The sequence below is a fragment of the Eptatretus burgeri genome, chromosome 10 (assembly GCF_056783735.1).
Source record: "Eptatretus burgeri isolate ZD-2024b chromosome 10, Ebu_testis_v1, whole genome shotgun sequence".
In the NCBI taxonomy this organism is placed as follows: Eukaryota; Metazoa; Chordata; class Myxini; order Myxiniformes; family Myxinidae; genus Eptatretus; species Eptatretus burgeri.
In genome coordinates, this window is record NC_140970.1 from 90761877 (window position 1) to 90783700 (window position 21824).

General features: G+C 43.8%; 1 protein-coding gene across 1 annotated transcript; it reads left to right on the forward strand.

Moving 5' to 3' along the window:
• Positions 1-6580: 6580 nt before the first annotated feature.
• Positions 6581-13442, forward strand: LOC147019092 (alpha-enolase). Its single transcript, XM_085899357.1, has 12 exons — positions 6581-6720; positions 9139-9237; positions 9426-9521; positions 9642-9700; positions 9806-9875; positions 9990-10123; positions 10253-10475; positions 10624-10821; positions 10950-11151; positions 12832-12940; positions 13049-13107; positions 13206-13442. The coding sequence occupies exons 2-12, from the start codon at positions 9153-9155 to the stop codon at positions 13273-13275; spliced, it is 1305 nt and encodes a 434-aa protein (XP_085755483.1). The 5' UTR covers positions 6581-6720; positions 9139-9152; the 3' UTR covers positions 13276-13442.
• Positions 13443-21824: the final 8382 nt, after the last annotated feature.

The window sequence follows — 21824 nt, forward strand, 5'->3', positions numbered from 1 at the left end:
ACCTGGTTCTACAGTACATTAGTGTATTCACAGTTTTTTTGTTTTTTTTGTATCCTGCCAGCCTCGCACTTCAGGACTGGTCTCCTACATCCACAGTCATTGATATTAATTCAGCCTGGGAATTCTTCCACAGAAACCTGCTCTCTCTTATGTATGGATTCATCCCATCTCGTCTTCAATTATCTTACCCATCCTCGCGCTCTTGGTTCTCTGAATCCTTTTGGTGAGACAGTTGCTTTAAAGCAACTTGCATTCTCCTCCTGGAAGGCAAGTCTGACCGAAGGCAACCTCAGATCATTCCAAAAACGCCTGCAACAAGTGTGTTTCTACCCTCAGGAGAGACAGAAATCAACGTCTGTCCAATCTCAAGAATGAGCTTTCAAACTTGTCTCCCTCCTCTAAAACCTGGTGGTTCCTTGTCAAGTCCGTCTCTGGTTTATGCTCCACTTCCATCCCTTCCCTCTCTTCAAATGGGCCACAGCCGACTCCGCTTGTGAGAAGGCCGATTGCCTCAATTCTGTGTTTGCTTCAAAATATTGTCCCGAAAAACCTCTCTCTTTGTACCCACCGTTTCCCAGTCGTACCCAACTGCTCCTGAATTTTGTGTATTTTGCACCTGAAAAAGGGGAAAAGTTTTTGGCAACCCTCGACTCTGACTTTGTAACTGGACCAGACGGCATCAGCTCACATGTCCGAAAAACCTGCTCTGCTGCTCTTGCATTTCCTCTCTCTGCCCTTTTCACCCTGTTATTTACCATGGGTCATCATCCATTTGCTTGGAAATCAGCTAACATCACATCATTACATAAAAAGCTGCAAAAGTGAATCCCCTTAACTCCAGACCAATTAGCTTCCTTACAATCATCAGCAAGGTCATGGAATCCATTATCGCTGCTTACATAAAATAATTCCTTTTCTCCAACAGCCTCATCTCAGATCATCAATTCTGATTCAGACCTGATCACTCTACCTTGGACATGCTGCTTTTACTCTCCCAACAATGGGTGGAGGCCTTCAATATCAGACATGAGATCAGGGCAGTCTCTCTGGACATATCTCGAGCTTTTGATACAGTCCGGCATCCTGCCTTGCTCTACAAACCGTCTGCATATAGAATCAAAGGCCAACTCCACTCGAGGATTCCTGACTTCCTCCACTCTCGTCGCCAACGTGGGGCTCTCAACAGAACCCTTTCATCTCGTCTCCCTGTCAAGGCTGGAGTACCCCCAAGGCAGTGTTCTAGGCCATCTTATTATTCCTAAACTTCATCAATGATCTCACTGGCTCTGGAAAATCCTCTTTATCTCTTTGCTGATGACTCCACTCTCCGTCGTGACGTATCTTATTCTTATGACAGACAGGCAGTCGCCTCTTCCCTCTTCTCAGACCTTAACAAAATCACAAACTGGTCAAACACAATTTTGCTCATCTATCGATATTGTCCATTCCCTTACCCCTCATCGTTAGATGTATCCCTTGGTTCTCCGTCTCCATCTACTTTCTCTCTCCGCCCCACTGTTGATTTTTTTTCTCCTTTTTTCTGCTGTTCCCTTTGTTATGTTGTGTCCTGATTACCACCGCCACCGAAGGTTGATGGAGGTTATCTTTTCACCCCTGTCTTTGTGTCAGTTTTTAGATCCTCGTGGAGGATCTCGAAGTCTTACTCACGTTGTTGTTCTTCATCTTCTTCTTGTGGACTTTTTTGTTTCACAGCCTACAGTTTTCATCGAAACTTCCTGAAACTTGGCGTATATATGTAAAAATTCCCTGCGCAGACACTAACCATCTCCGATTTTGAAAATTCCTCCTGGAAAAAAAGTTATGACGTCAAAATATCTCCGCTAATGGAAATCGCCTAAAAAATCTCTCCGAAACTAGGCAAGCTTTTTGAATTCTGTTTGCGGGAATCGAACAGGGCATTAGCAGAGATGAATTACCGCACGTATGATACATCACTATGACGTCATATCAATTTTTATGACGTCATTCCTATTTTTTGACATTTTTTGTTTCACAACCCAGAGTTTTCATCGGATCTTGGTGAAACTTGCCATGTATATGCAGAAAGCCCACGCGCAGGCAGTAACCATCTCCGATTTTGGAAATTGTTCCTAGAAAAAAAAGTTGACGTCATAATATTGCCGCTAATGGAAATCGCCTATACCGTTATCTCCGAAACTAGGCAAGCTGTTTGAATTTTGTTTACGGGAATCAAGCCGGGCATTAGCACAGATAATTTATCGCAAACCTGATACATCACAATGACGTCATATTCGTTTTTATGACATGATTATTAAGAGGACGAGGATCTTAGCTCATTTGAGCTTGTTCTATCTGTTTGTTTGTGAATAGCATATCTCAAAAAGTTGAGGACGGACTCGGACGAAATTTGGTGAAGAGCTTGGGTATATGACACGGACAAGATGCAGGGGTGGGGATTGAGAAGAAATTATTTTTGGTGAAGATCCGAATCTGGATCGGGATCCGAGAATTTCAAGTGATTTTTCACTATTGAGAGAAAGGGCAAAAACGGACATATAGCTCGAAATTTCAAAAAGTTGTGGACGGATTCGGACGAAACTTAATGGGCAGGTTGGATACGTAACAAGGACGAATTGATTCGATTTCAGTGAAGATCCAAATCCAGATGCGAGAATTTTTTAAAAAGTGATTCTTCACCATTGAGTGATGAGACTAAAACGATGTATATAGCACGATATCTCAAAAAGTGTTGGACGAAACTTGGTGGATGAGTTGGGTAGGTGACAAGAACAAGCCGATTAGATTTTGGTTTCAAGTCTGAATCCAAATCCGGCCTGTCATTGGGATATAAAAGATAAACTCATTAGCTTGGCGGAGGTATGCGCTCTACCGAGTGCCCTTCCAGTTTGTTCTGTAGCATCGCTCTTCCTCGAGCCTAGATCATGTAAAAAAATATAAATAAAGAGTAAAAAAAAAAGAATTAAAAAACAGTGCCCCGATATTCGCAGCATATTTCAGGAACGTGTCCCCTGCAAATTTCTGGGTTCGACGGTGTGTGTATATAATATGTATATAATTTATTTATTTTTGGATCTTGGCTCATAGAAGAGCTGAACAACAAAGGGCAGCAGGCTTACAAACTACTAGAAGGTGTGGGGGCAGGGGAGCGGAATGACAAAGAGGAACGGAGGAATAACGCAAAAACGAGTAACAATGGCCCAAAAAGGAGCAGAATGGGAAAGCTGCACATGCTGTTTGTCCTCAGGTGGATGCATAATCGTTTGGATGGGCGAGGGAGTGGAGGAATGTTAAACTTAAGCATTCTTTGTCATTGCTGAGATAAAACTGTCTCCGTCCATCCACAACTTTTAAAATGTTGTCCCACACTTTGAGACGAGGAAGATGCAGGGGGGGGTGGGGATCGAGGAGGATAGGGGGGTTTTGAAAGAGGGGAGGCAGAGCATGAAGAGGATTATATTATATTCAGGGGTTGGCGGAAAGAATAATGTTCCACCAATTTAGTACACATAATATGTAGATGGTCCATGAGTGCAGTTACAGTGAAAACGAAGGTCTTCTGTTCCACGACCGCTTGCTGAGGCCTTTGAGGCTGCACCATACATGGGACTGTTGGTTGGTGCTGTTCGTGCTATTTTTTTTTTTTTTTTTTTTAATATTCAGGAGTACAATATCTGGTTGCATGGCCTTGATATCAGTGGTCATGCTGTAGATGAAATGGTTATGTGTGATTGTTATGTCATCACGATAAATCATTCTGTTCCAGACATTGACTCGGTAGTCATTATCAGGGTTGTGGCTTTGTGATTTTGGAAGTGAATAAAGAGGTCTGGCAGGATGGTGCACTGCTTTGCAGGCAGGGCATTGTATGATGGAGCACACCATATGGAGTAGGATGGAGCACACCATCCCTCGGATTGACAGCAGGGCGAACTATCCGCGGTCATCATTGTATCACCTGCACCTCCACTGCCTCAACCTTGTACTCCATACGAAAGAAGATTCAGTTTGACTCCTTTCGAACATACATTTGCTTCGTCGTTGTGTAATTATGACCTTGTGTTGGTTTAATTTTTTTAAACCCCATAACGTCATCGCCATTCCATCTTCCACCATGGTCCTCACACCAAAGCACCACATTCTGATGGGGACACAATTACCTGTTGTTCTTTGACAGCCATAATTATTCCCACGTTCTTGTGCGGTTGGTGGCCAGGTGAAGTTTTTTGATCCTCATGGAGGATCGCTAAGTCTTACTCACATTGTTGTTCTTGTGGACTTTTTTGTTCCACAGCCTCCAGTTTTCATCGAAACTTCCTGAAACTTGGCATATATATGTCGACATACCCTGCGCAGACAGTAACCATCTTCGATTTTGAAAATTCCTCCTAGAAAAAAAAGTTATGACGTCAAAATATCTCCGCTAATGGAAATCGCCTAAAAAAAATATCTCCGAAACTAGGCAAGCTTTTTGAATTTTGTTTGCGGGAATCGAACAGGACGTTAGCAGAGACTAATTACCGCACATATGATACATCACTATGACATTATATCAATTTTTATGACGTCATTCCTATTTTTTGTTTCACAACCCAGAGTTTTCATCAAAACTTCCTTAAACTTGGCATATATATTTAAAGATACCCTGCACAGACAGTAACCATCTCCAATTTTGAAAATTCCTCCGAGAAAAAAAAGTTATGACGTCAAAATATCTCCGCTAATGGAAATCGCCTAAAAAATATCTCAAACTCGGCAAGCTTTTTGAATTCTGTTTGCGGGAATCGAACAGGGCATTAGCAGAGATGAATTACCGCACGTATGATACATCACTATGACATCATATCAATTTTTATGATGTCATTCCTATTTTTTGACATTTTTTTGTTTCACAACCCAGAGTTTTCATCGGATTTTCGTGAAACTTGCCATGTATATGCAGAAAGCCCACGCGCAGGCAGTAACCATCTCAGATTTTGGAAATTCTTCCGAGAAAAAAAAGTTGACGTCATAATATCTCTGCTAATGAAAATCGCCTATACCATTATCTCCGAAACTGGGCAAGCTGTTTGAATTTTGTTTACGGGAATCAAGCCGGGCATTAGCACAGATAATTTATCGCAAACTTGATACATCACAATGACGTCATATTAGTTTTTATGACGTCATCATTAAGAGGACGAGGATCTTAGCTCATTTGAGCTTGTTAATCCAAAGTCTTCCACGAACCGGCTGGCCAAGCCTGACGTTGGAATATGCAGTTGGGGAAGAAATTTGTAATCGGTTCATGGTGCCGGCGATAGCTCGCCTACTCTTCGCGAAGGACGCCGTGGGATCTTTATAACGTCCAACAACTAACACCGGCAGATTGGACACCCGGCTTAACGTTCCACTCAAGAGGAACATTGATGAATCACCATGTACCTGTGAAACACGGCGATGGTAGTTTATAGCTGGGTCGGGATTCGAACCGAGGGTAGACAGCTTCGAGCGAGTGTGCGTACCTGTAGGCCATCCTGCCAGGTGAAGGCACACAATGAAAACCTCAAGTGGACAAAAAAGACTCGGATGGGAGCAAATATTGGCCGAGCCAGCTATCTTTGTTCCCACGTTTGCAACATATCATTATCGCGGGAAAAGCAGTCACCAGTTACCGCAACCACATAACCACAGGAAGTGGTGACGACAGGGAAACACACAGGGGGGGGGGGGAGGGAGAGAGAGAGGGACACAAGGTTCAAGCAGCATGTAAAGTTCAAACATGAATTTTTCTGCATTTAACATACCAGGTGCAGGTGACAGGTGTAAACACCTTGAGAGAGGTGTCGGTGACCGTTTGCATTGAATTACCAGGTTATTAGTAAACAAGGAACAACTACTAATTAACAGTGTTTGAACGTGGCAATTAGTCATTATTTGCGTATGTAATAAATAGATGGCCCCTTGTCATTTCGTTTCACCATCACACGACCATCGCCGTTGTCGTGTGTTAGCCCTCCGACCTGGCCTCCCCCACCCAGGTATAAACCCTCATCCAGGTGTGTCACAGGGACGGTGATTCATGAACGTGTGTGCCCGTCCCCCGAACGGACGTTAAACTGGGAGTCCCTTGTGCTGACATTCGTTGGTGGACGTCAAAATGATCCCACCGTGTCATTCGCGAAGAGTAGGCGAGCTATCGCCGGCACCATGAACAAATTTAAAAAATTCCTGTTCGAACGTCAGGTCTGGTCAGCCAGTTCGTGAAAGACTTGGGGGAAAAAAAACTTCACACACAGAATGTGCGAATAAGAATTAATTGTTGTTGTTAAAGAAGAAGAAGACTCCGAAACCGCAATCCATTGAGCTGTGGTGCTCCATCTGAAAGGGCAATGGTTCATGCGTGCGTGCAGGCCCTGAATATGCACCGAGTTAGGGGGCGTGGCCTCAATGGGCGGTTCTTCAGTGGGCGTGGTTGTACTTCCGACGTGCAGGCCCCGAATTTGCGCCGAGTTAGGGGGCGTGGCCTCAATGGGCGGTTCTTCAGTGGGCGTGGTTGTACTTCCGACGTGCAGGCCCCGAATTTGCGCCGAGTTAGGGGGCGTGGCCTAAATGGGCGGTTCTTCAGTGGGCGTGGTTGGCTCGACGTCGAGGGTTATATCAAGACGCTCAGCGAGCATTTTGTCTCCGCGTGGAACGTCCGCCAGCGAACACCCCGAACCGACACCGGCAGTTTCTGAGGTGAGAGGCTGAAGCCGCAAACACGAGCGTCGACCTGTGTCTCGGGGTCCTGTCGGCCGTGTTGCCCTTGAATCGCCGTAGTTTGCGGGCGGACGGCTCGTTCCCGGCCGAGCGGGGTCTAAGCGATGCCGTTTTATCGAAGGAGATGCTGCCTTGTCCGACTCTCATCCGCATGGGACAGGTTTAGTCTCTGAATGGAAGGTGCCGAACACGAGACGCCATTTCGTGTTGAACTCTATGAAGAGGAAGAAGAAGTGGCCGACACCGCATGGTTGAGGTTGAATGACAAATTTCGACGGTGAACCGGATACGCCCCCCACCACCCCCCTCCAACCGGGTGGTTGATTTGATTGCAACGCCTAATTTGGGCACCGCCCCTCTTTCCCCCCCATATTTAATTATTTATTTTTAGGGGGGCACAGTTTGACCTTGGATGACCTTCGTTTGGTCCTTTTCTGTTTCTCACGAATATCTAATTATTTATTTATTTTGGGGGGGTGGGCACGGTTTGACCTTCGCTGACCTTCATTTGGTCCTTTTTCTGTTTCTCATGAATATTTATTTATTTATTTATTTATTTATTCGGACGTTTGAATGTGCCATGTTTGTGAAAATGCTGAAGTTGTGAAGCACGAGTGGTTTAGATCTTCCTTGTGACCTTGTGCCGCCAGGTGCTCTTACCTGGTGCTGTTTTGACGTTAATTGGCCTAATGATGATTATGATGTCCGTTTTGGGCGTTTCTAGCCCCATGACGGTGCGGTGACCTTCACGTCGAGCCACGTTCGGATTCCGCATTGCAGGGCATGTGGGACGTGCGGAACATTTAATTTATTAATTTTGTTTTTTTTCTTTCCTTGTAGCGAGTCTCATGGAAGATCGAGGTGGAACTGATGGGACGAACAGGGAAAAGTGGGAAGAAACGCTTAAAACGAGCGAGATTGTTGGGTTGGGGGAATATGAATGGGGTTGACGGGAGCTGGTGGTGTTCTGCTTGCTCGAATCCCTGTAGGAGAGAGACACCTGGAAGGTGGTTCCAGAACCTTCAGCTATAAATCATCTAGAACGCACAATTGGACCTCTCTCTAAGGGTCGTACAGGACAAACGCACGAGGAGACATCGATTCACCTCCCAAATGAATTTGTCTTTGGAATACTGGACGAATATGGGATTTGAATCGGGGCTGTGTTCAGGTGCCAGGTGACGAGCTGGCACTTACTGAGCCAGTCGTTCCTTCACCGCTTCGATTGTAGTGTTTGCCCGAGTGCTCCACAAGAAACGTTGTAACTGAACACGCTCCAGGGTTCCCAGCATCGTGAAAACTGAACGGGCCAATCATCAGGGAGCAAATCCAATCCGGCATTGCTTTCCATTATACATATATTGCTCTTGGTCTGAGGATGTTGGGTAGACCACTCCCCCTCTCCCCCCCCCCCCGCAACCCTCTTGAAATTTCCCCCTTCACTCTCCCCAGTTATTTTAACCATTTCCCTTGGGTGATCTCTGGTTTAACTTGTAATGAGATTCATGGGGTCGTTGGGATGGAATGATGGCTTTCGATCACAAGTATCAACATTTTCACTTTGTTCTTCCCAACATTTTATTGCAACACCTCCTGGTGCCCCAATTCCCTCTTCCTTTTCATTACCAGCCTTTGTTCTCGTATCTATTACATCATAGGCACTCCCACTGGATGTAGTATACCTCGTCCAAATGACTTTTGCTATAGTCCTTCGTCCTTCCCTTTCTGATCGGATTTCCCAAGAGCCTCTGTTGACCTCTTCCTCACCTTTCCTCGTTTGCTTGAATTCCAAGCCTGAGGAACGTTACTGGGTCATTTGATGATTGGATAGCAAGTCTCAGCTCCTAAAGCATGGCACACGTACGTGTGGCTCCACTGGCTTTTCTTTTAGGTCTCCTGTGGATGTTGCCCACCTGATTGACCGGAGGTTCTCAGAGTGCGGTGTTTTGGCCGTTGGTGTTCCGTACTGTGATGCCACCGATTTTGTTGCGTACCATTCGGTCCCGGTGCTTCCGTATCTTCAATCGGGTATGCATGGTCCGTATGGTCGAAATGTGGTGCTGAGTAGGTGAGGGATCCCTTTCGGTTCTTGTCGACCTCCAAGGAATGTCCAAGCGTCGCAGAATGTAAATTTGGAGTGCTCGCGTCGCTTCCAGGAATTCGCCTTTACATGAAGGAATTGGGTTTGGTCCAGGCATACGGATTGTGTTCTGGCTGTTACTATTTATTTATTTATTTATTTATTGTAAAATTATTAATTGTGCACGCTGCTGACGCGCTTGATATTCAGATTGGATTGATGTTTTAACACCGGTTAACGTGATCCTTGGGTAAAACTGTGTTTTCATCGTCGATGTGAGATGACGTACCAATTGAGGATTTTATAATTTCTTGCAGACTCTTCCTGCATCATGTCTATCCAGAAGATCCATGCACGTGAGATCCTCGACTCTCGTGGCAACCCCACTGTGGAGGTCGACCTGATCACAGCTAAAGGTGTGTCCAACCGGACCATTTGTGTGATGTTCATTTCTCGCTTTGGATTTGAAGGATTATGAGATTCGATGCAAGCTGGAGCAGCACATGTTCGGCTTGCCTTGACCGGACCGGTGACCTGATGTGCGGCTTTTTTAATTTATTATTATTTTTTTGAATTTGGACCGACGGACTGTTTTGTTCCTCAGGTCACTTTAGGGCTGCTGTACCCAGTGGGGCGAGCACTGGCATCTACGAAGCCCTGGAACTGAGAGATGGAGACAAGAGTCGTTATCTCGGCAAAGGTGACTGCCTTCCATCTGCTTTATCTTTTATTTTTCTATGTCCTTGTGTTGAGTAGTTTCCTCATTTTCTGCTGATGTGTTTTTTTTTTTTTTTTTTTTTTTTTTTTTTTTTGCCTACAGGTGTGCTCAAAGCTGTGAACCACATCAATGCAACCATTGCACCAAAACTGATCGCTAAGGTTGGTGTAAAGATGTTGCTTTTTTTTTTTTTTTTTAAATCGGTTGATGTTGCATTCACCCCGTGAGTTCCAAACTCACCTTTATTGGTCGTCATCTTCTTTCAGAATTTCAATGTGAAAGATCAGACTGCCATTGACAAGTTCATGCTGGATCTTGATGGAACGGAAAACAAGTGTAAGCTTGCTTGGCCTTGCGATCTTTGCAGCATGTGATCTTGAGTGAAAGGGCTGTGATTTCAAAGCTTTTCACTTGGAGGAGTGGGTATTGATGCTTTAATTATCGTTGCAGCCCAGTTTGGTGCCAATGCCATCTTGGGGGTGTCGCTGGCTGTGTGCAAGGCGGCTGCAGCTGAGAAAGGGGTGCCCTTGTACCGGCACATTGCAGACTTGGCTGGCCACAAGGACGTCATCTTGCCAGTGCCTGTAAGCCATGCTTTGGTCCCTTTTTTTTTTTAATTTATTTTTATTTTTTTAGGGATCTGGGGGGTTTGACCTGGAGCCAAGTGCTTCCTATAGGTCTGAAGAATGACTTGTTGCATTGTCTCTGTGCAGGCATTCAATGTGATCAACGGTGGCTCGCATGCTGGGAACAAGCTTGCCATGCAGGAGTTTATGATCCTGCCTGTGGGTGCAGCAAACTTCCATGATGCAATGCGCATTGGTGCCGAAGTGTATCACAACCTGAAGAGTGTAATCAAGGATAAGTACGGCAAAGATGCTACCAATGTAGGGGATGAGGGTGGCTTTGCCCCAAATATCCTCGATAACCAGGAAGGTGTGTTTTTGTGATCCACCCCCCCATTTCAGTCTAATTTTTGTGGTTGTGATTTTGTTTTCATGGTTGTGTGACTGGTGCAATGTTGGGTTTTTTTTTTTTGTCCTTCTTTTGCCTTTATCTATTTTATACATCCCATCTCAATTAGCTCTGGAGCTGCTGAAACATGCCATCAACAAGGCTGGCTACACAGATAAAATCGTTATTGGCATGGATGTGGCAGCATCAGAGTTCTACCGCGATGGAAAGTATGACCTGGATTTCAAGTCACCTGATGACCCATCCCGGCACATTTCGCCTGATAAGTTGGCTGACCTCTACCATGGATTCATCAAGGATTACCCTGGTGAGTTTCATTGGAGGAGCATGTCAGGCCCAAGGTTCCTCGGATTTGAAATGGTAGTGGTCAGCATTCTGGGTCGTGAGAAACTTAACATCTTTGTGCAATGTTTGCACTTTCTCTTTGTCTAACAGTGGTCTCAATTGAGGACCCCTTTGACCAGGACCACTGGGAGGCCTGGACCAAGTTCACTGCGAGTACAGATATCCAGGTGGTGGGAGACGACCTGACAGTGACGAACCCCAAGCGCATTCAGAAAGGTGTTGACATCAAGGCCTGCAACTGCCTTCTGCTTAAAGTGAACCAGATTGGCTCTGTGACCGAGTCGATTCAGGCGTGAGTATAACGCACCCCACGATTTGTCGACGGATAGTTTGCATGTTGCCAAATGGCTTGGTGGGTCAATTTGCTACTTTCAACTGTGCGTGGGCCAAAATGCACAACTTGATTTCTTCATTGAAATTTTTTTAAGTCGAGGGTCGAGGGATTAGCAACTTTGTCTGGATCTGGTACTCAAAGCCTGGTGAGTGGTCAGGCTGGGTGATGTTTTACTCATTACTTTGTCATTGATTTGGGTTTGCTAGTTTTGTTTTTGCTGGTCTTGATCAATCACTCGGTTAATGGTTGGATCCGATGCCTTTGTCACAAGTTGCATCTACGACGATGCTTGTTCATTTCGGCCAAGCCCTATCTGACTCATTTGGCAGTGGTTTGCACGGAGCTCATTTGCTCGTCCCCTGCGTCGGTGGTGGGTTTTAAAAATATATAATTTGAGGTTTTGTCCTCAAATTTTCAACAAACCTTTGAGAATATAGAAAAGACTCATTGATAATTGGGTCAAAGGGTAAAGTCGAAGTACAATAAGCCTGCACACCACTATGTGCAGCATGGGATGACTGGGATTTGTAATTGCTTCAGCATTTTTTTCTTGCCCTCTTGCATGTTGAGATACTTTGTAGTTCATCATTTGAGCTTTTATCATCAATTTTCAACAAGCCTTTATGAGAACATCGAGTCTAGACTTGATTCTTCTTGCGGATGGCAGCTTTGCTGCCAGGGTAGCTATCATCTCTTGGAAGCATGACTGTCGCTGATGTAGTGCCCCTCCACCAGTACACACTGGTACTCATTTCGCCAACCTCGGAAGGATGACAGGCTGAGTCAACCCCGTGGTGTATTAATTCAGCAGCCAACGGAGCTTGAACTCGGGACCCTGGGATCCCAAGCCGCCACCCTAACCACTAAGCCAACACCAGGCTTCGATGTTTAATGATTAGAGTGGCTTCCCTGAGTCCTGAAGGTCAGCAGTTCAAAGACGAGTGTGCTGCTTTCTTGCTTGATGTTGAGCATTTACAAGGTTGAGAGCAGGGACATTCCCCATAGGTTAGCATCCATGGGGTGGAGGAAATTCAGTGTGTTGGAAATGGTGGTCGTGCCACTGTTGGTGTGACTGGTACCCAGTGCCCTGGGAAGTGACTGCTCTGCTCTTCCCCCAAGCTCAGGGGCTTTGTCTTATGTATTTCTGTCTGTGTGGCAGCTCCGTTTGGCCTTGTGCTATATACAGAAAACTAACATCAATACATTTAACTTTTTAAAACTTTTCAATTTCGGTTCGAGTACAAAGCCGATGTTGGACAGGCTTTGCATTTTGAGACTTTCGATCGGTATGACAAGTTGGTGTCACCTGAAATGGCCCTTGCTGCATGGAGGAAATAAAATTGTAGCCTTAATCCATGATGGTGTCACTGTCCAAGTGCAGCTTTTAATAGCCACCCACAGAAGTCACTTTTGATCTTTATGGTGTTGAGTATCGCAAGGCCTGTGAATGCTTCCAAGTGATTTTTTTATTTATTTTATTATTATTTTTTTTTGGGGGGGGGTGGGTGTGAGGGAGACCCAATGGTACTGACTGCAAGCAAATTGGTTTTGTACATTTAAACTCTGGAAGGGGGGGGGGGATCTGCCTTTCCCACCAGACCCCCATCACCTGACTTGCCTTCCCCTCCCAATTTTCAGCTGTAAACTCGCCCAGAACAATGGCTGGGGTGTCATGGTGAGCCACCGATCTGGAGAGACTGAAGACTCGTTCATTGCAGACCTTGTGGTTGGGCTCTGCACTGGCCAGGTATTTCTAAGTCCTTTGACTTTGGTTGATGTTGTGCTACTCAAGAATGACTGTGCTCATCTTGATGTGTGAATGTGTCACTTAATTTGTGATCTTTTCCTTGCGCAGATCAAGACTGGTGCACCTTGCCGATCTGAGCGTCTGGCCAAATACAACCAAATGATGAGGTACAATTTTAGACATTCAAATTTCTAACCAGATTTACATTTTCACCATTACTGGTCTCTACAGCATCTCCCCCCCCCTGCCACACCCTGTGCCTTAGGATTGAAGAAGAGCTGGGAAGCAATGCAAAGTTTGCAGGGAAGAACTTCCGCCATCCCATGGCCCACTGAATGTTTGTCTGAGGCTCCAAGCTGCTGTTGCTCGATGTTGTTAACCAGCGATCCCTCTGTTTCTGTATGTTAAGTGAAGGTTTGTTCTAATCCACAAGCTTTGTTTGCACTCCGGTCTTGTGTGTTGTGGTTTGCCAAGCGACCATTCAATAAATGGTTACACCTGCTTTTCTGTTTTTCTGATTGATAAACCCATGACAGGTCCTGGCAAAGGTGAAAGAATACCAAAAGGTTGTGATTTACAATTTTTGTATTCTTGAAGGTGGTGTTGCAGAATTTTGTAGTTTAAGTTTTAACCGACTCCATGTAAATCCTGTTGCTCAAATAAAAGCCACAATTAATTCACTGTCCACAACGGAAAGTACATTACATCAGATAATTTTATTAACATAGTACTATGGAGTACAAGCCACCGACATGGTAAACATCTACAATGATTTGCACTACACCAAGATTACATTTCCTGATTAAAATTTTTGAAATTTTGCATACATCTTCTTGTGAGATACATCGGGTGATAACGACTATCGGTGAGTGGAATTCCAGCTATAATTGGTTGAAATGAAATCGTTAACTGAAACTTCATTTATGCAAGTGAATTAAATTTTTGACTTCAGCGGCCACATGGTTTAGCCTTGATGTGCACAAAAGTGGTTAAATGTGTGGATAATGGCAATATGAGATAGTAGGGTGCACGGAAAAGTACACGGGCTCGAATAATGTGTTCAGTTAACGATGGTATATTTGTTCAGAACGTGTGCGAGGTGAGACTGCATGCTGAGTTCCGTTCTCGTTTCAATTGCAATTTTATATTTGGAACACAAACCTGAAGTTTAGTAGAACTTTGGCAAATTGTAAGGAATATTGTCCTGAGTGAGCATGCACAGAATAATGTAGTCATTTTGTATGCTTATCTAATGGTCAAGCAAAATTGAAAATCCAACTTAGATTTTAGGGATGTAAAAGGATGAACCATGCATGATGAATGAAAAATTATTTCTACTTTTTGCAGTCTTAACTCTATCAAAAATACCCATCCAATGAAAGGGAAAAGTTTAAGTTGATTGATAAATTTAAATTATTTCATGGACTTGAAGGGTAATTCTGTTAAAATCCGGCTGTTTCAATTTGAAACCAATTGATCGCCCCATTTGCCCAAAAAATTTGCTAAATTAGGCTCAGCAATGGCTGCCTAACCCATGTTGCTTCCTGCACAGTTGTATCTTTAGCCTGATGATGGAGATTGTGTCTTTAAATGTGACACCCCAGAGCCATTCGTGTGTATATATATATATATATATATATATATATATATATATATATATATATATGTATGTGTGTATATATATATATATATATATATATATATGTATGTGTGTATATATATATATATACATGTATATATACACACACACACACACACGCGCGATTTGATTTGAACACTGCTTGTGTACCTCAAAACCTCCAGTTCTGCAGTACCGGGCTAAAATAGGCCATCTCAACCAATCAGATTTGGAAATATCTTTCGCTCTTCGGCCAGAACTGAAGTGCTACAGGTACCATGTAAACCTGTACAAAACTTTCAGTCACATTGTCGGTGATTGAACCATCTCCCCCACCAGGTTTCTGGGTGAGGAGGGTGTATGGATATGAACACCAGCAGGACTAAAAACAAAACCTGTCAAAGGTTGGAGGAGCTCCTTGTGAGCCAGCGGCCATCCATATCTAGTGTCCAACTGTCTGCGGATGTTCTCCTGCACTGGGTAACCTTTCCTCGGAGGCTGGTGGCAGGATTCGCATTCCGGTCACTGGAAAACGCTTCTCTGCAAAGAAAACAAACACCCACTCCATGGGAGTACCTCCTCTGCAGCTGCCCTTTGCAGGGCAGCTCACCGGATGATGGGGTTTGGCAAACCCTTTCGGACCCCGACTAAGAGGAAAAACATGGGGCAACCTTCCCAGATTGGATTGCGGTTGTGCTGATGTCTCGTCCACAAGACGGTCTCCTTGGGTTAACCTTAGGTGGTCCCTTCAGGTAGGTGCTTGGTGTGTCATCCTGAAGAGAATATGATCACCTGTCTCTGCTATAATCTGAACTCCAGCGTTTGATCATCGGAAATGCAGCACTCGAGCTTGGAGACGGATTGTGGTGAGGTCCTGGCAGGTGGATAAACCTACGACTGGTTTTGTCACTGATGTTTACCTTGCCTAAGGAGTTGCTCTAGCTGTGTCCAATAAGTTGACTCCCATGTTGGAGGTAACACCAGGCAGCGTATCATGAGTTTGAGGATTCGTCAATTCGTGGGTGCCATTTTCCGGTCTCGATATACGCTCCGACTGATGCGAGTGATCTCATTGTGAAGGAAGTATTCCATGCTACACTCGACTCAGTGCCTTCAACGAGATACTCCGTTTAAGGATTTCAATGCATTGACTGGATCTGATCGGGATGGTTATGAAGTATGTGTTCGTCCCCATGGGTCGAACTGTGAACCAGAATAGCATCAAGTTCTTTGACTTTGCAAGAAGTAGTGGATTTAGGCTGGCTGGTTCATGGTTTCAGTGCCCACAGACTCATTGCTGGATTTGGTATTCCAATGCCAGTGGTGTGGCACAGGAGATTGACCATGTGCTGGAGGATGGATCATAACTGCAGGGTCCACCAAAGTGCCCAGTTCCTCAATACCGATTGTTAAACGTCAATTCCTGGAATATACCGAAGCAATGCCAATGTAGCCAATAGGTAGGTCTCAAACCCTTTTAAACAATATTACATTTCCCATTTGATCAAACCAGAGAGGACTCGAACCCCTTTTAAACAGTATCTCTTCTTTAAACAGTATCTTAACTGCTTCAACAGAAAAACTTAATGGCTCAAATTCTAGTTCGAAGCATGTTAACCATTTTAGACAAAACGACGCGCACAGCGAGCTGGCAGCGCACTCACCCACAGAGATCAAAGTCTCATCTGATCTGTGAGCTCGTGCTTTCCATCAGCCCACTCTGAAACCACGCTCCTCCAGGTCTTAATGCTCCGCCTCGCTTGCCAAATTGTCAAATAAATTCTCAATTCCTTCTGTGCATTTGAGATTTATTAAAACAAAATGATATAGAGAATTTGAGAGGTGTTTCAATGAGCAACACAGTCTTCTCAATTCTAAAATACATAAAAATATTGAGTTCTTTATCCAGGATTCAGTAAGACTTTTTTTTTTTTTCTTTCCTATATGCTGGTATCATAGTTTGTTAGGTTGAGTGTTTCCAGGTGGAGATCACTTTCATCTTTTGTGCAGCAATCGGCTTAATTTTGAAGGGTTAAAACATATAACTTCAGGAATCAGATGTGAGTTCTCTCCCGGCACAGAATGATGTCAAAATGGCAGCCCTTTGGGTACGTTGATAAATTACACAGTTCTATGGTATGGAAGGGGAGAAAATATCGCCGACCAGACTTTCTGGTGCTGTATAATTATATCATTATTTATATATACTAGTACGTGCCCGTAAAATAAAATAAAAAATTCCAACCGCGAACAACAAACAACCACACAGGCCGTTTCTTCGCTCTCGCGTGGCGCGGAAGTTCGCATATCACAGTTACGATGATTCTCAATTTAGGTTTTAATGGCCAATTATTCAATTAGCGCCAACATATTTTACCTTTTCGCAATGTCATCGCAAGGAAAAACAAAAAGAGAAGAGAGAAAAAAATTTACTTCCTGGTTCGGAGCATACCAGTACTCTATTACTGAAATTTATGCACCCTCTAATATGAAAACTATCATAACTTGGGGCATTGTGTTTATCTATAAATGCGCATAAGAAATCGAGAAATTATTAGAATACACAAAGTCATCACTATCCGGAAGGCCGTACGTTGTAACCCGTAATGGGGAACACTGCTGAGCTTCCCTTCCCCATCGGCCACGCCCACGCAACAACGTGTATTGTCGTTGGTTTGGTAAATAAATGGCCATAACTTGGGAAGCACTTGTCCAATTAATATCAAACCTTAAAGGCACATCCTCAGGTCCCCAGCAATATACCTGGCAAGTTTCAATTAGATCGGACCAGTGGTTGTCGAGAAACAGCGGTCATAGACACACACACACACACACACTGCTGGAATTATAGATAGATTTCCCTTAAGCAGAATAAGTTCAAACAATATATAATTCTATGAGACTGAATAATGATTAAAGATTACTTGAAGGGTCAATCTGCTTTGGGCACCTTTACTCAGCAGATTGATCATCTTTCATTACAGAAATGAGATATAAGATCACTTAAAATAGATAAATGTTCAATCACGTATAATTGTAATAATCATGTTGTATTTGAGTACATTTTCCATTGAAGGTTTACAACAACATTTATTTTTCAATCAATTTTAAGTGGCAACATTTCATTTATTTTTATCACACTCAAATGCTAATTTTGGAGAAATTGCATTGACACATGCTAGGTTTCATGGTTTTGGAGTTATGGAGGAGACGGAAAGACTGACGGACACACACTGAGATTTATTATTATACATGTCTTAGACATGCTAAAACTCAGAAGAAATTACAAGCCAATTAATTTACACCATTGGTGTCTTAATGTATCCAACTGTTGAAGAAACCAATCTCCAACTCAGGATCGATGCAACAGAGCTCAAATCTTTAAAACGTGAACAACCCTTCCACTTTGTCCTCAAAGCAGGGGTTTTTTCTTGTTTACAGGTGGGGAAAGGGGAGAAGGTACATTGTATTTCTTGTCGAGGAAAGGTGGGAGGTAAATGGTAAGAATGGATGCATTGTATTGTAAAATCAGAGGAAGATAAGGTAATTGAATGGAAAGTGAGGGTCACATTCAAACAAGATGAGGTATTTGTTGAGAAAGCACTCAAGTTCTCTGGCCAGCTCATTTCTTATGGAAAACAGATGCTTATAAAGGCTAACATATACATTCAATACAGGAATACTCAGTCGTTATATAATTGTCTTCCAGAACTCATTTTGTGTTTTCCAAGTAACATAAGAGCATAATTTATCATAAACAGAGATACATATACTGTTAATTGGATTCAATAATAAGCAGCATAATACTTTGATATTCAGTGTTGAGCAAGTACATGTAAATGTTAATCGGAAATAGCAGTACATACGAGTTTAAAAAAACAAAAGCAGGCACATGAAGCAAATGATATGAAATGTGAGTGTGTGAATGTTTAATTGCAAATGTGAAATGCAATTTCACTTCCACATGCCCCCCCCCCTTTTATCCTATGAAGGATAACTACTTTCTTCATTGGTCTTCCAATCTAATTTTGTAGTCTTAAAAATTAATTATCCCCTTCAGGTGGCAGACTTCCAACAAGAGCCATTACTTTAGCAGTAGCCTTCGTCATGCACTGTGGTGGTAGAGAAACAATGCATTTCACAATCATCATTATTACAACGAAGCATACAAGTCCCACGATGAGGTACTGCAATATTTTAGCTCCCCAACTTCCAAAAACTCCCTTTATCCAAGGTCATCAGGGTTGTTGTAATTTTGCCCCTTCCACTTTAAAATTTGCAGCCAAACTTTTGATGTGCTCAGAATTATCAGGGATGTAGGTGCAGCATTCAGCACCAACGATAGTGCACGTTCCCCCTGGGCAGCGAGCAACAAGTTCAGAGCGATGCAATTTTGCATAGTTACAGTTCGCATGGCTACCATTTCAGCATCGATGTCAGAGAGGTTGTCAGCAGCCCTTTGGGTACATTTTACATCGTTGGCAAATTCCTCCGAAGAAGCTGCAATGTTAAGTTCTCTGGCAGCCTTTCCCATGCCATACATCAGAAAAGCAATCATGAAGAACCGTTCAGTCTTGCTAATAGCTCTTTTCCTCCAGCTTGGGGTTTGGAAAGGAGTGTGTCAGCAAGTGCATACGAGGCACCACATAGGCATCCTTCTTGCTTTTTCCAAACTCTAAGGTATGGAGGTGACTTAGAAAAATTATGTTGAGGGTAATGATGATCAAAAAAGCTTGTGGCTTCCCCGCCATCGCTTTCAACTTTTTTTGACAAATCATTACGTATTATCCACCCGATACCCCCCGATAATCTCTTCAAATGGAATTACCACAATTGGCAGTCAGTCCACTGTGTGACGAATGGGATATATGGGTGCAGACCCAACAATTGCAGTGATTTGCATGTTGGGCATGTTTTAAGGAAATAGCCAAATATGTGTTCTCATTTGACCATTCATCATGCAAATCAGCTTGTAGTTGTTTAGTCAGAACTTCCCTTTTTTCCTTTAATCTCGGTGGCATTGTGCATGGTATCAATTTGGAGGTGTTGCTGTTTGTGTTTCTGCATGCATGCCTGGATGTGTGAGGGCAGGGTTGTAACAGTGATATATGGGTGTTGCTGTGTATGCAAGTGTGGAATGCATTTGCATACCTATTGCATGACATTATTTCTGAAATGCTCTGCTGTACTGCTATTTTCAGCAAATGACAGTCCTATCAACCAGGGGAGTACCCCTTCTTTTGTCAAGAAAAGCACAACACCGCAAAAGATGATGAAAACAATCCATGTAGTCATGGGTCAGCGGTTGAGGACGTCTCCTTGTTGCTCAAGTTCTCCCTGTGAGCTCTTTCGCAGTGGGAGGAGTGGATCCATGTCGCTCTGCCTTGGCATTTCACAGCAGTGTGGGTGGTCAGCAATATTTGGTCGGGGCTGATCCACCTTGGCTGGAGAGCGTTTTTCTTTTATGTGTCTTTACAAACACAAACTCTCCAGGTTGGAAGCTGTGTCAGTCAGCAGCGACTGGCTTTGGCAGTACTTCCTTCACCTGTGAGTGAAAGGCTTGAACAGCACATATCAATGCAGTGCAAAATGTCAACATTTTATCATCCATCTGATGTACAGTAATCCCCCGTTTATCGCGTGGGTTACATTCCAAACCTCCCCGCGCTAAGTGAAAATCCGCGATGAATGGACACCTCCCCCAAAAATCGACTCGTCTGGTCTGGTCGGTTTGGCAGTGATCGGGTTTGAGGTGCCGGAGATCGACTCATCTGGACTGGTCAGTTTGGGAGTGATCGGGTTTGAGGTGCCTGAGATCGACTCCTCTGGTCTGGTCGGTTTGGCAGTGATTGGGTTTGAGGTGCTGGAGCTCGACTCGTCTGGTCTGGTTGGTTTTGAGGTGCTGGGTACGAGCAGTGCTCGTCCAACGGTGGCAAACCTTTTTCCTTCCCGAAGCATATATCGAGCACCTTAACCTTCTCCTGGAGCATCCCAGGACCTTCCTCTGGCGCTCCGGTTCCTTGCCAGAAGCCTTAGTAGGTGCAGGGCATTTGGGCGGCATTGTGGGGCTTGGAGAAAAAAACGTAGAAAATATTCGAAGTTCACAAGCGAAACTTTGTCTCATGCGTTGTGTGACTGGTCGAGCACCACGTGTTATAATTTATTGCTTAAATAATTTATATTTTATATATTATTACAGCGATGTACCGGTGGAATCCGCATAAAAAATTAGTTAGGTTCCAAGGGAAAACCCGCGATGAACCGGGGGCGTGATAGGTGAACCGCGATATAGCAGGGGATGACTGTATATCCATTTCCTCCACTGTTAAAGGAGATGACGCTCCATTAGAATTTTGTGTGGGGAGAGACCTGTCCTTTTTACTGATGAACGCATTGATATTAAAGCTACCGGTAAAGCATCTGGCCATTTCAGACCGGTCTGGCTACAAATCTTTGCCAATTTTTTATTTATTTATTTTTATTTAAAGAATCCCATTTTGTCGTTATACTTCTCCAGCCAATTGAGGGTGGTAAGGGAAATGAAAATGCTGTTTGATTTGCAATACTTTGCACAATTCCTGAATCTCTTGGGCTGTGAAATGGGTTCCCTTATCGTGAGAAAGCTTACAAGGAATCCCGAATCAGCAAATGAAATCCCTCATTTGCAATTTGGTGACAGTTGTTGCATCCGCTTTAATACATTTAATAAAAAAATTTCAGCAAAATCAAGTTGGATATGTACAAAAACGGTCCCATTCGTGGTGGGTGTGCGGCAAGAACATTGCGTGATCCTTTTCCCGGATTATGTTCTTGACAAATCTGACAATGTTGGCAATGCTGTTCCGCAACGAGGGTAAAACCTGGTGCATACCAAGTTTTCGTTACAATTACACACATTCCCCCTTTGCTCGAATGACTAGCGCCGTGCACCAGATGAGCAAGCCAAGTTAACAAAGCTTTGGGAGCCACAACGTGGCCATCGTGCGACTTCCAAAGATTGACATCATTATCAAATGTACATCCAGAGGCGACCCACACATCTCATCCACCTTCATCAACAGCTGCCTACAGTGCAGTCACATCATCAAGGATCAGAGAGTGAGTGTGCAGCATGGAACTATTTTGAGATACCATTAAACATCATTGAAATCTCCTGTGTGAGCTTCACACTTGATTACATCAATAGCAGAGGGTAACAAGATAGCTTGTAGTAGATTCACAATTGTCCATTTTTCACCTGGGTTCCAGAAGATGTTACGAACCCAC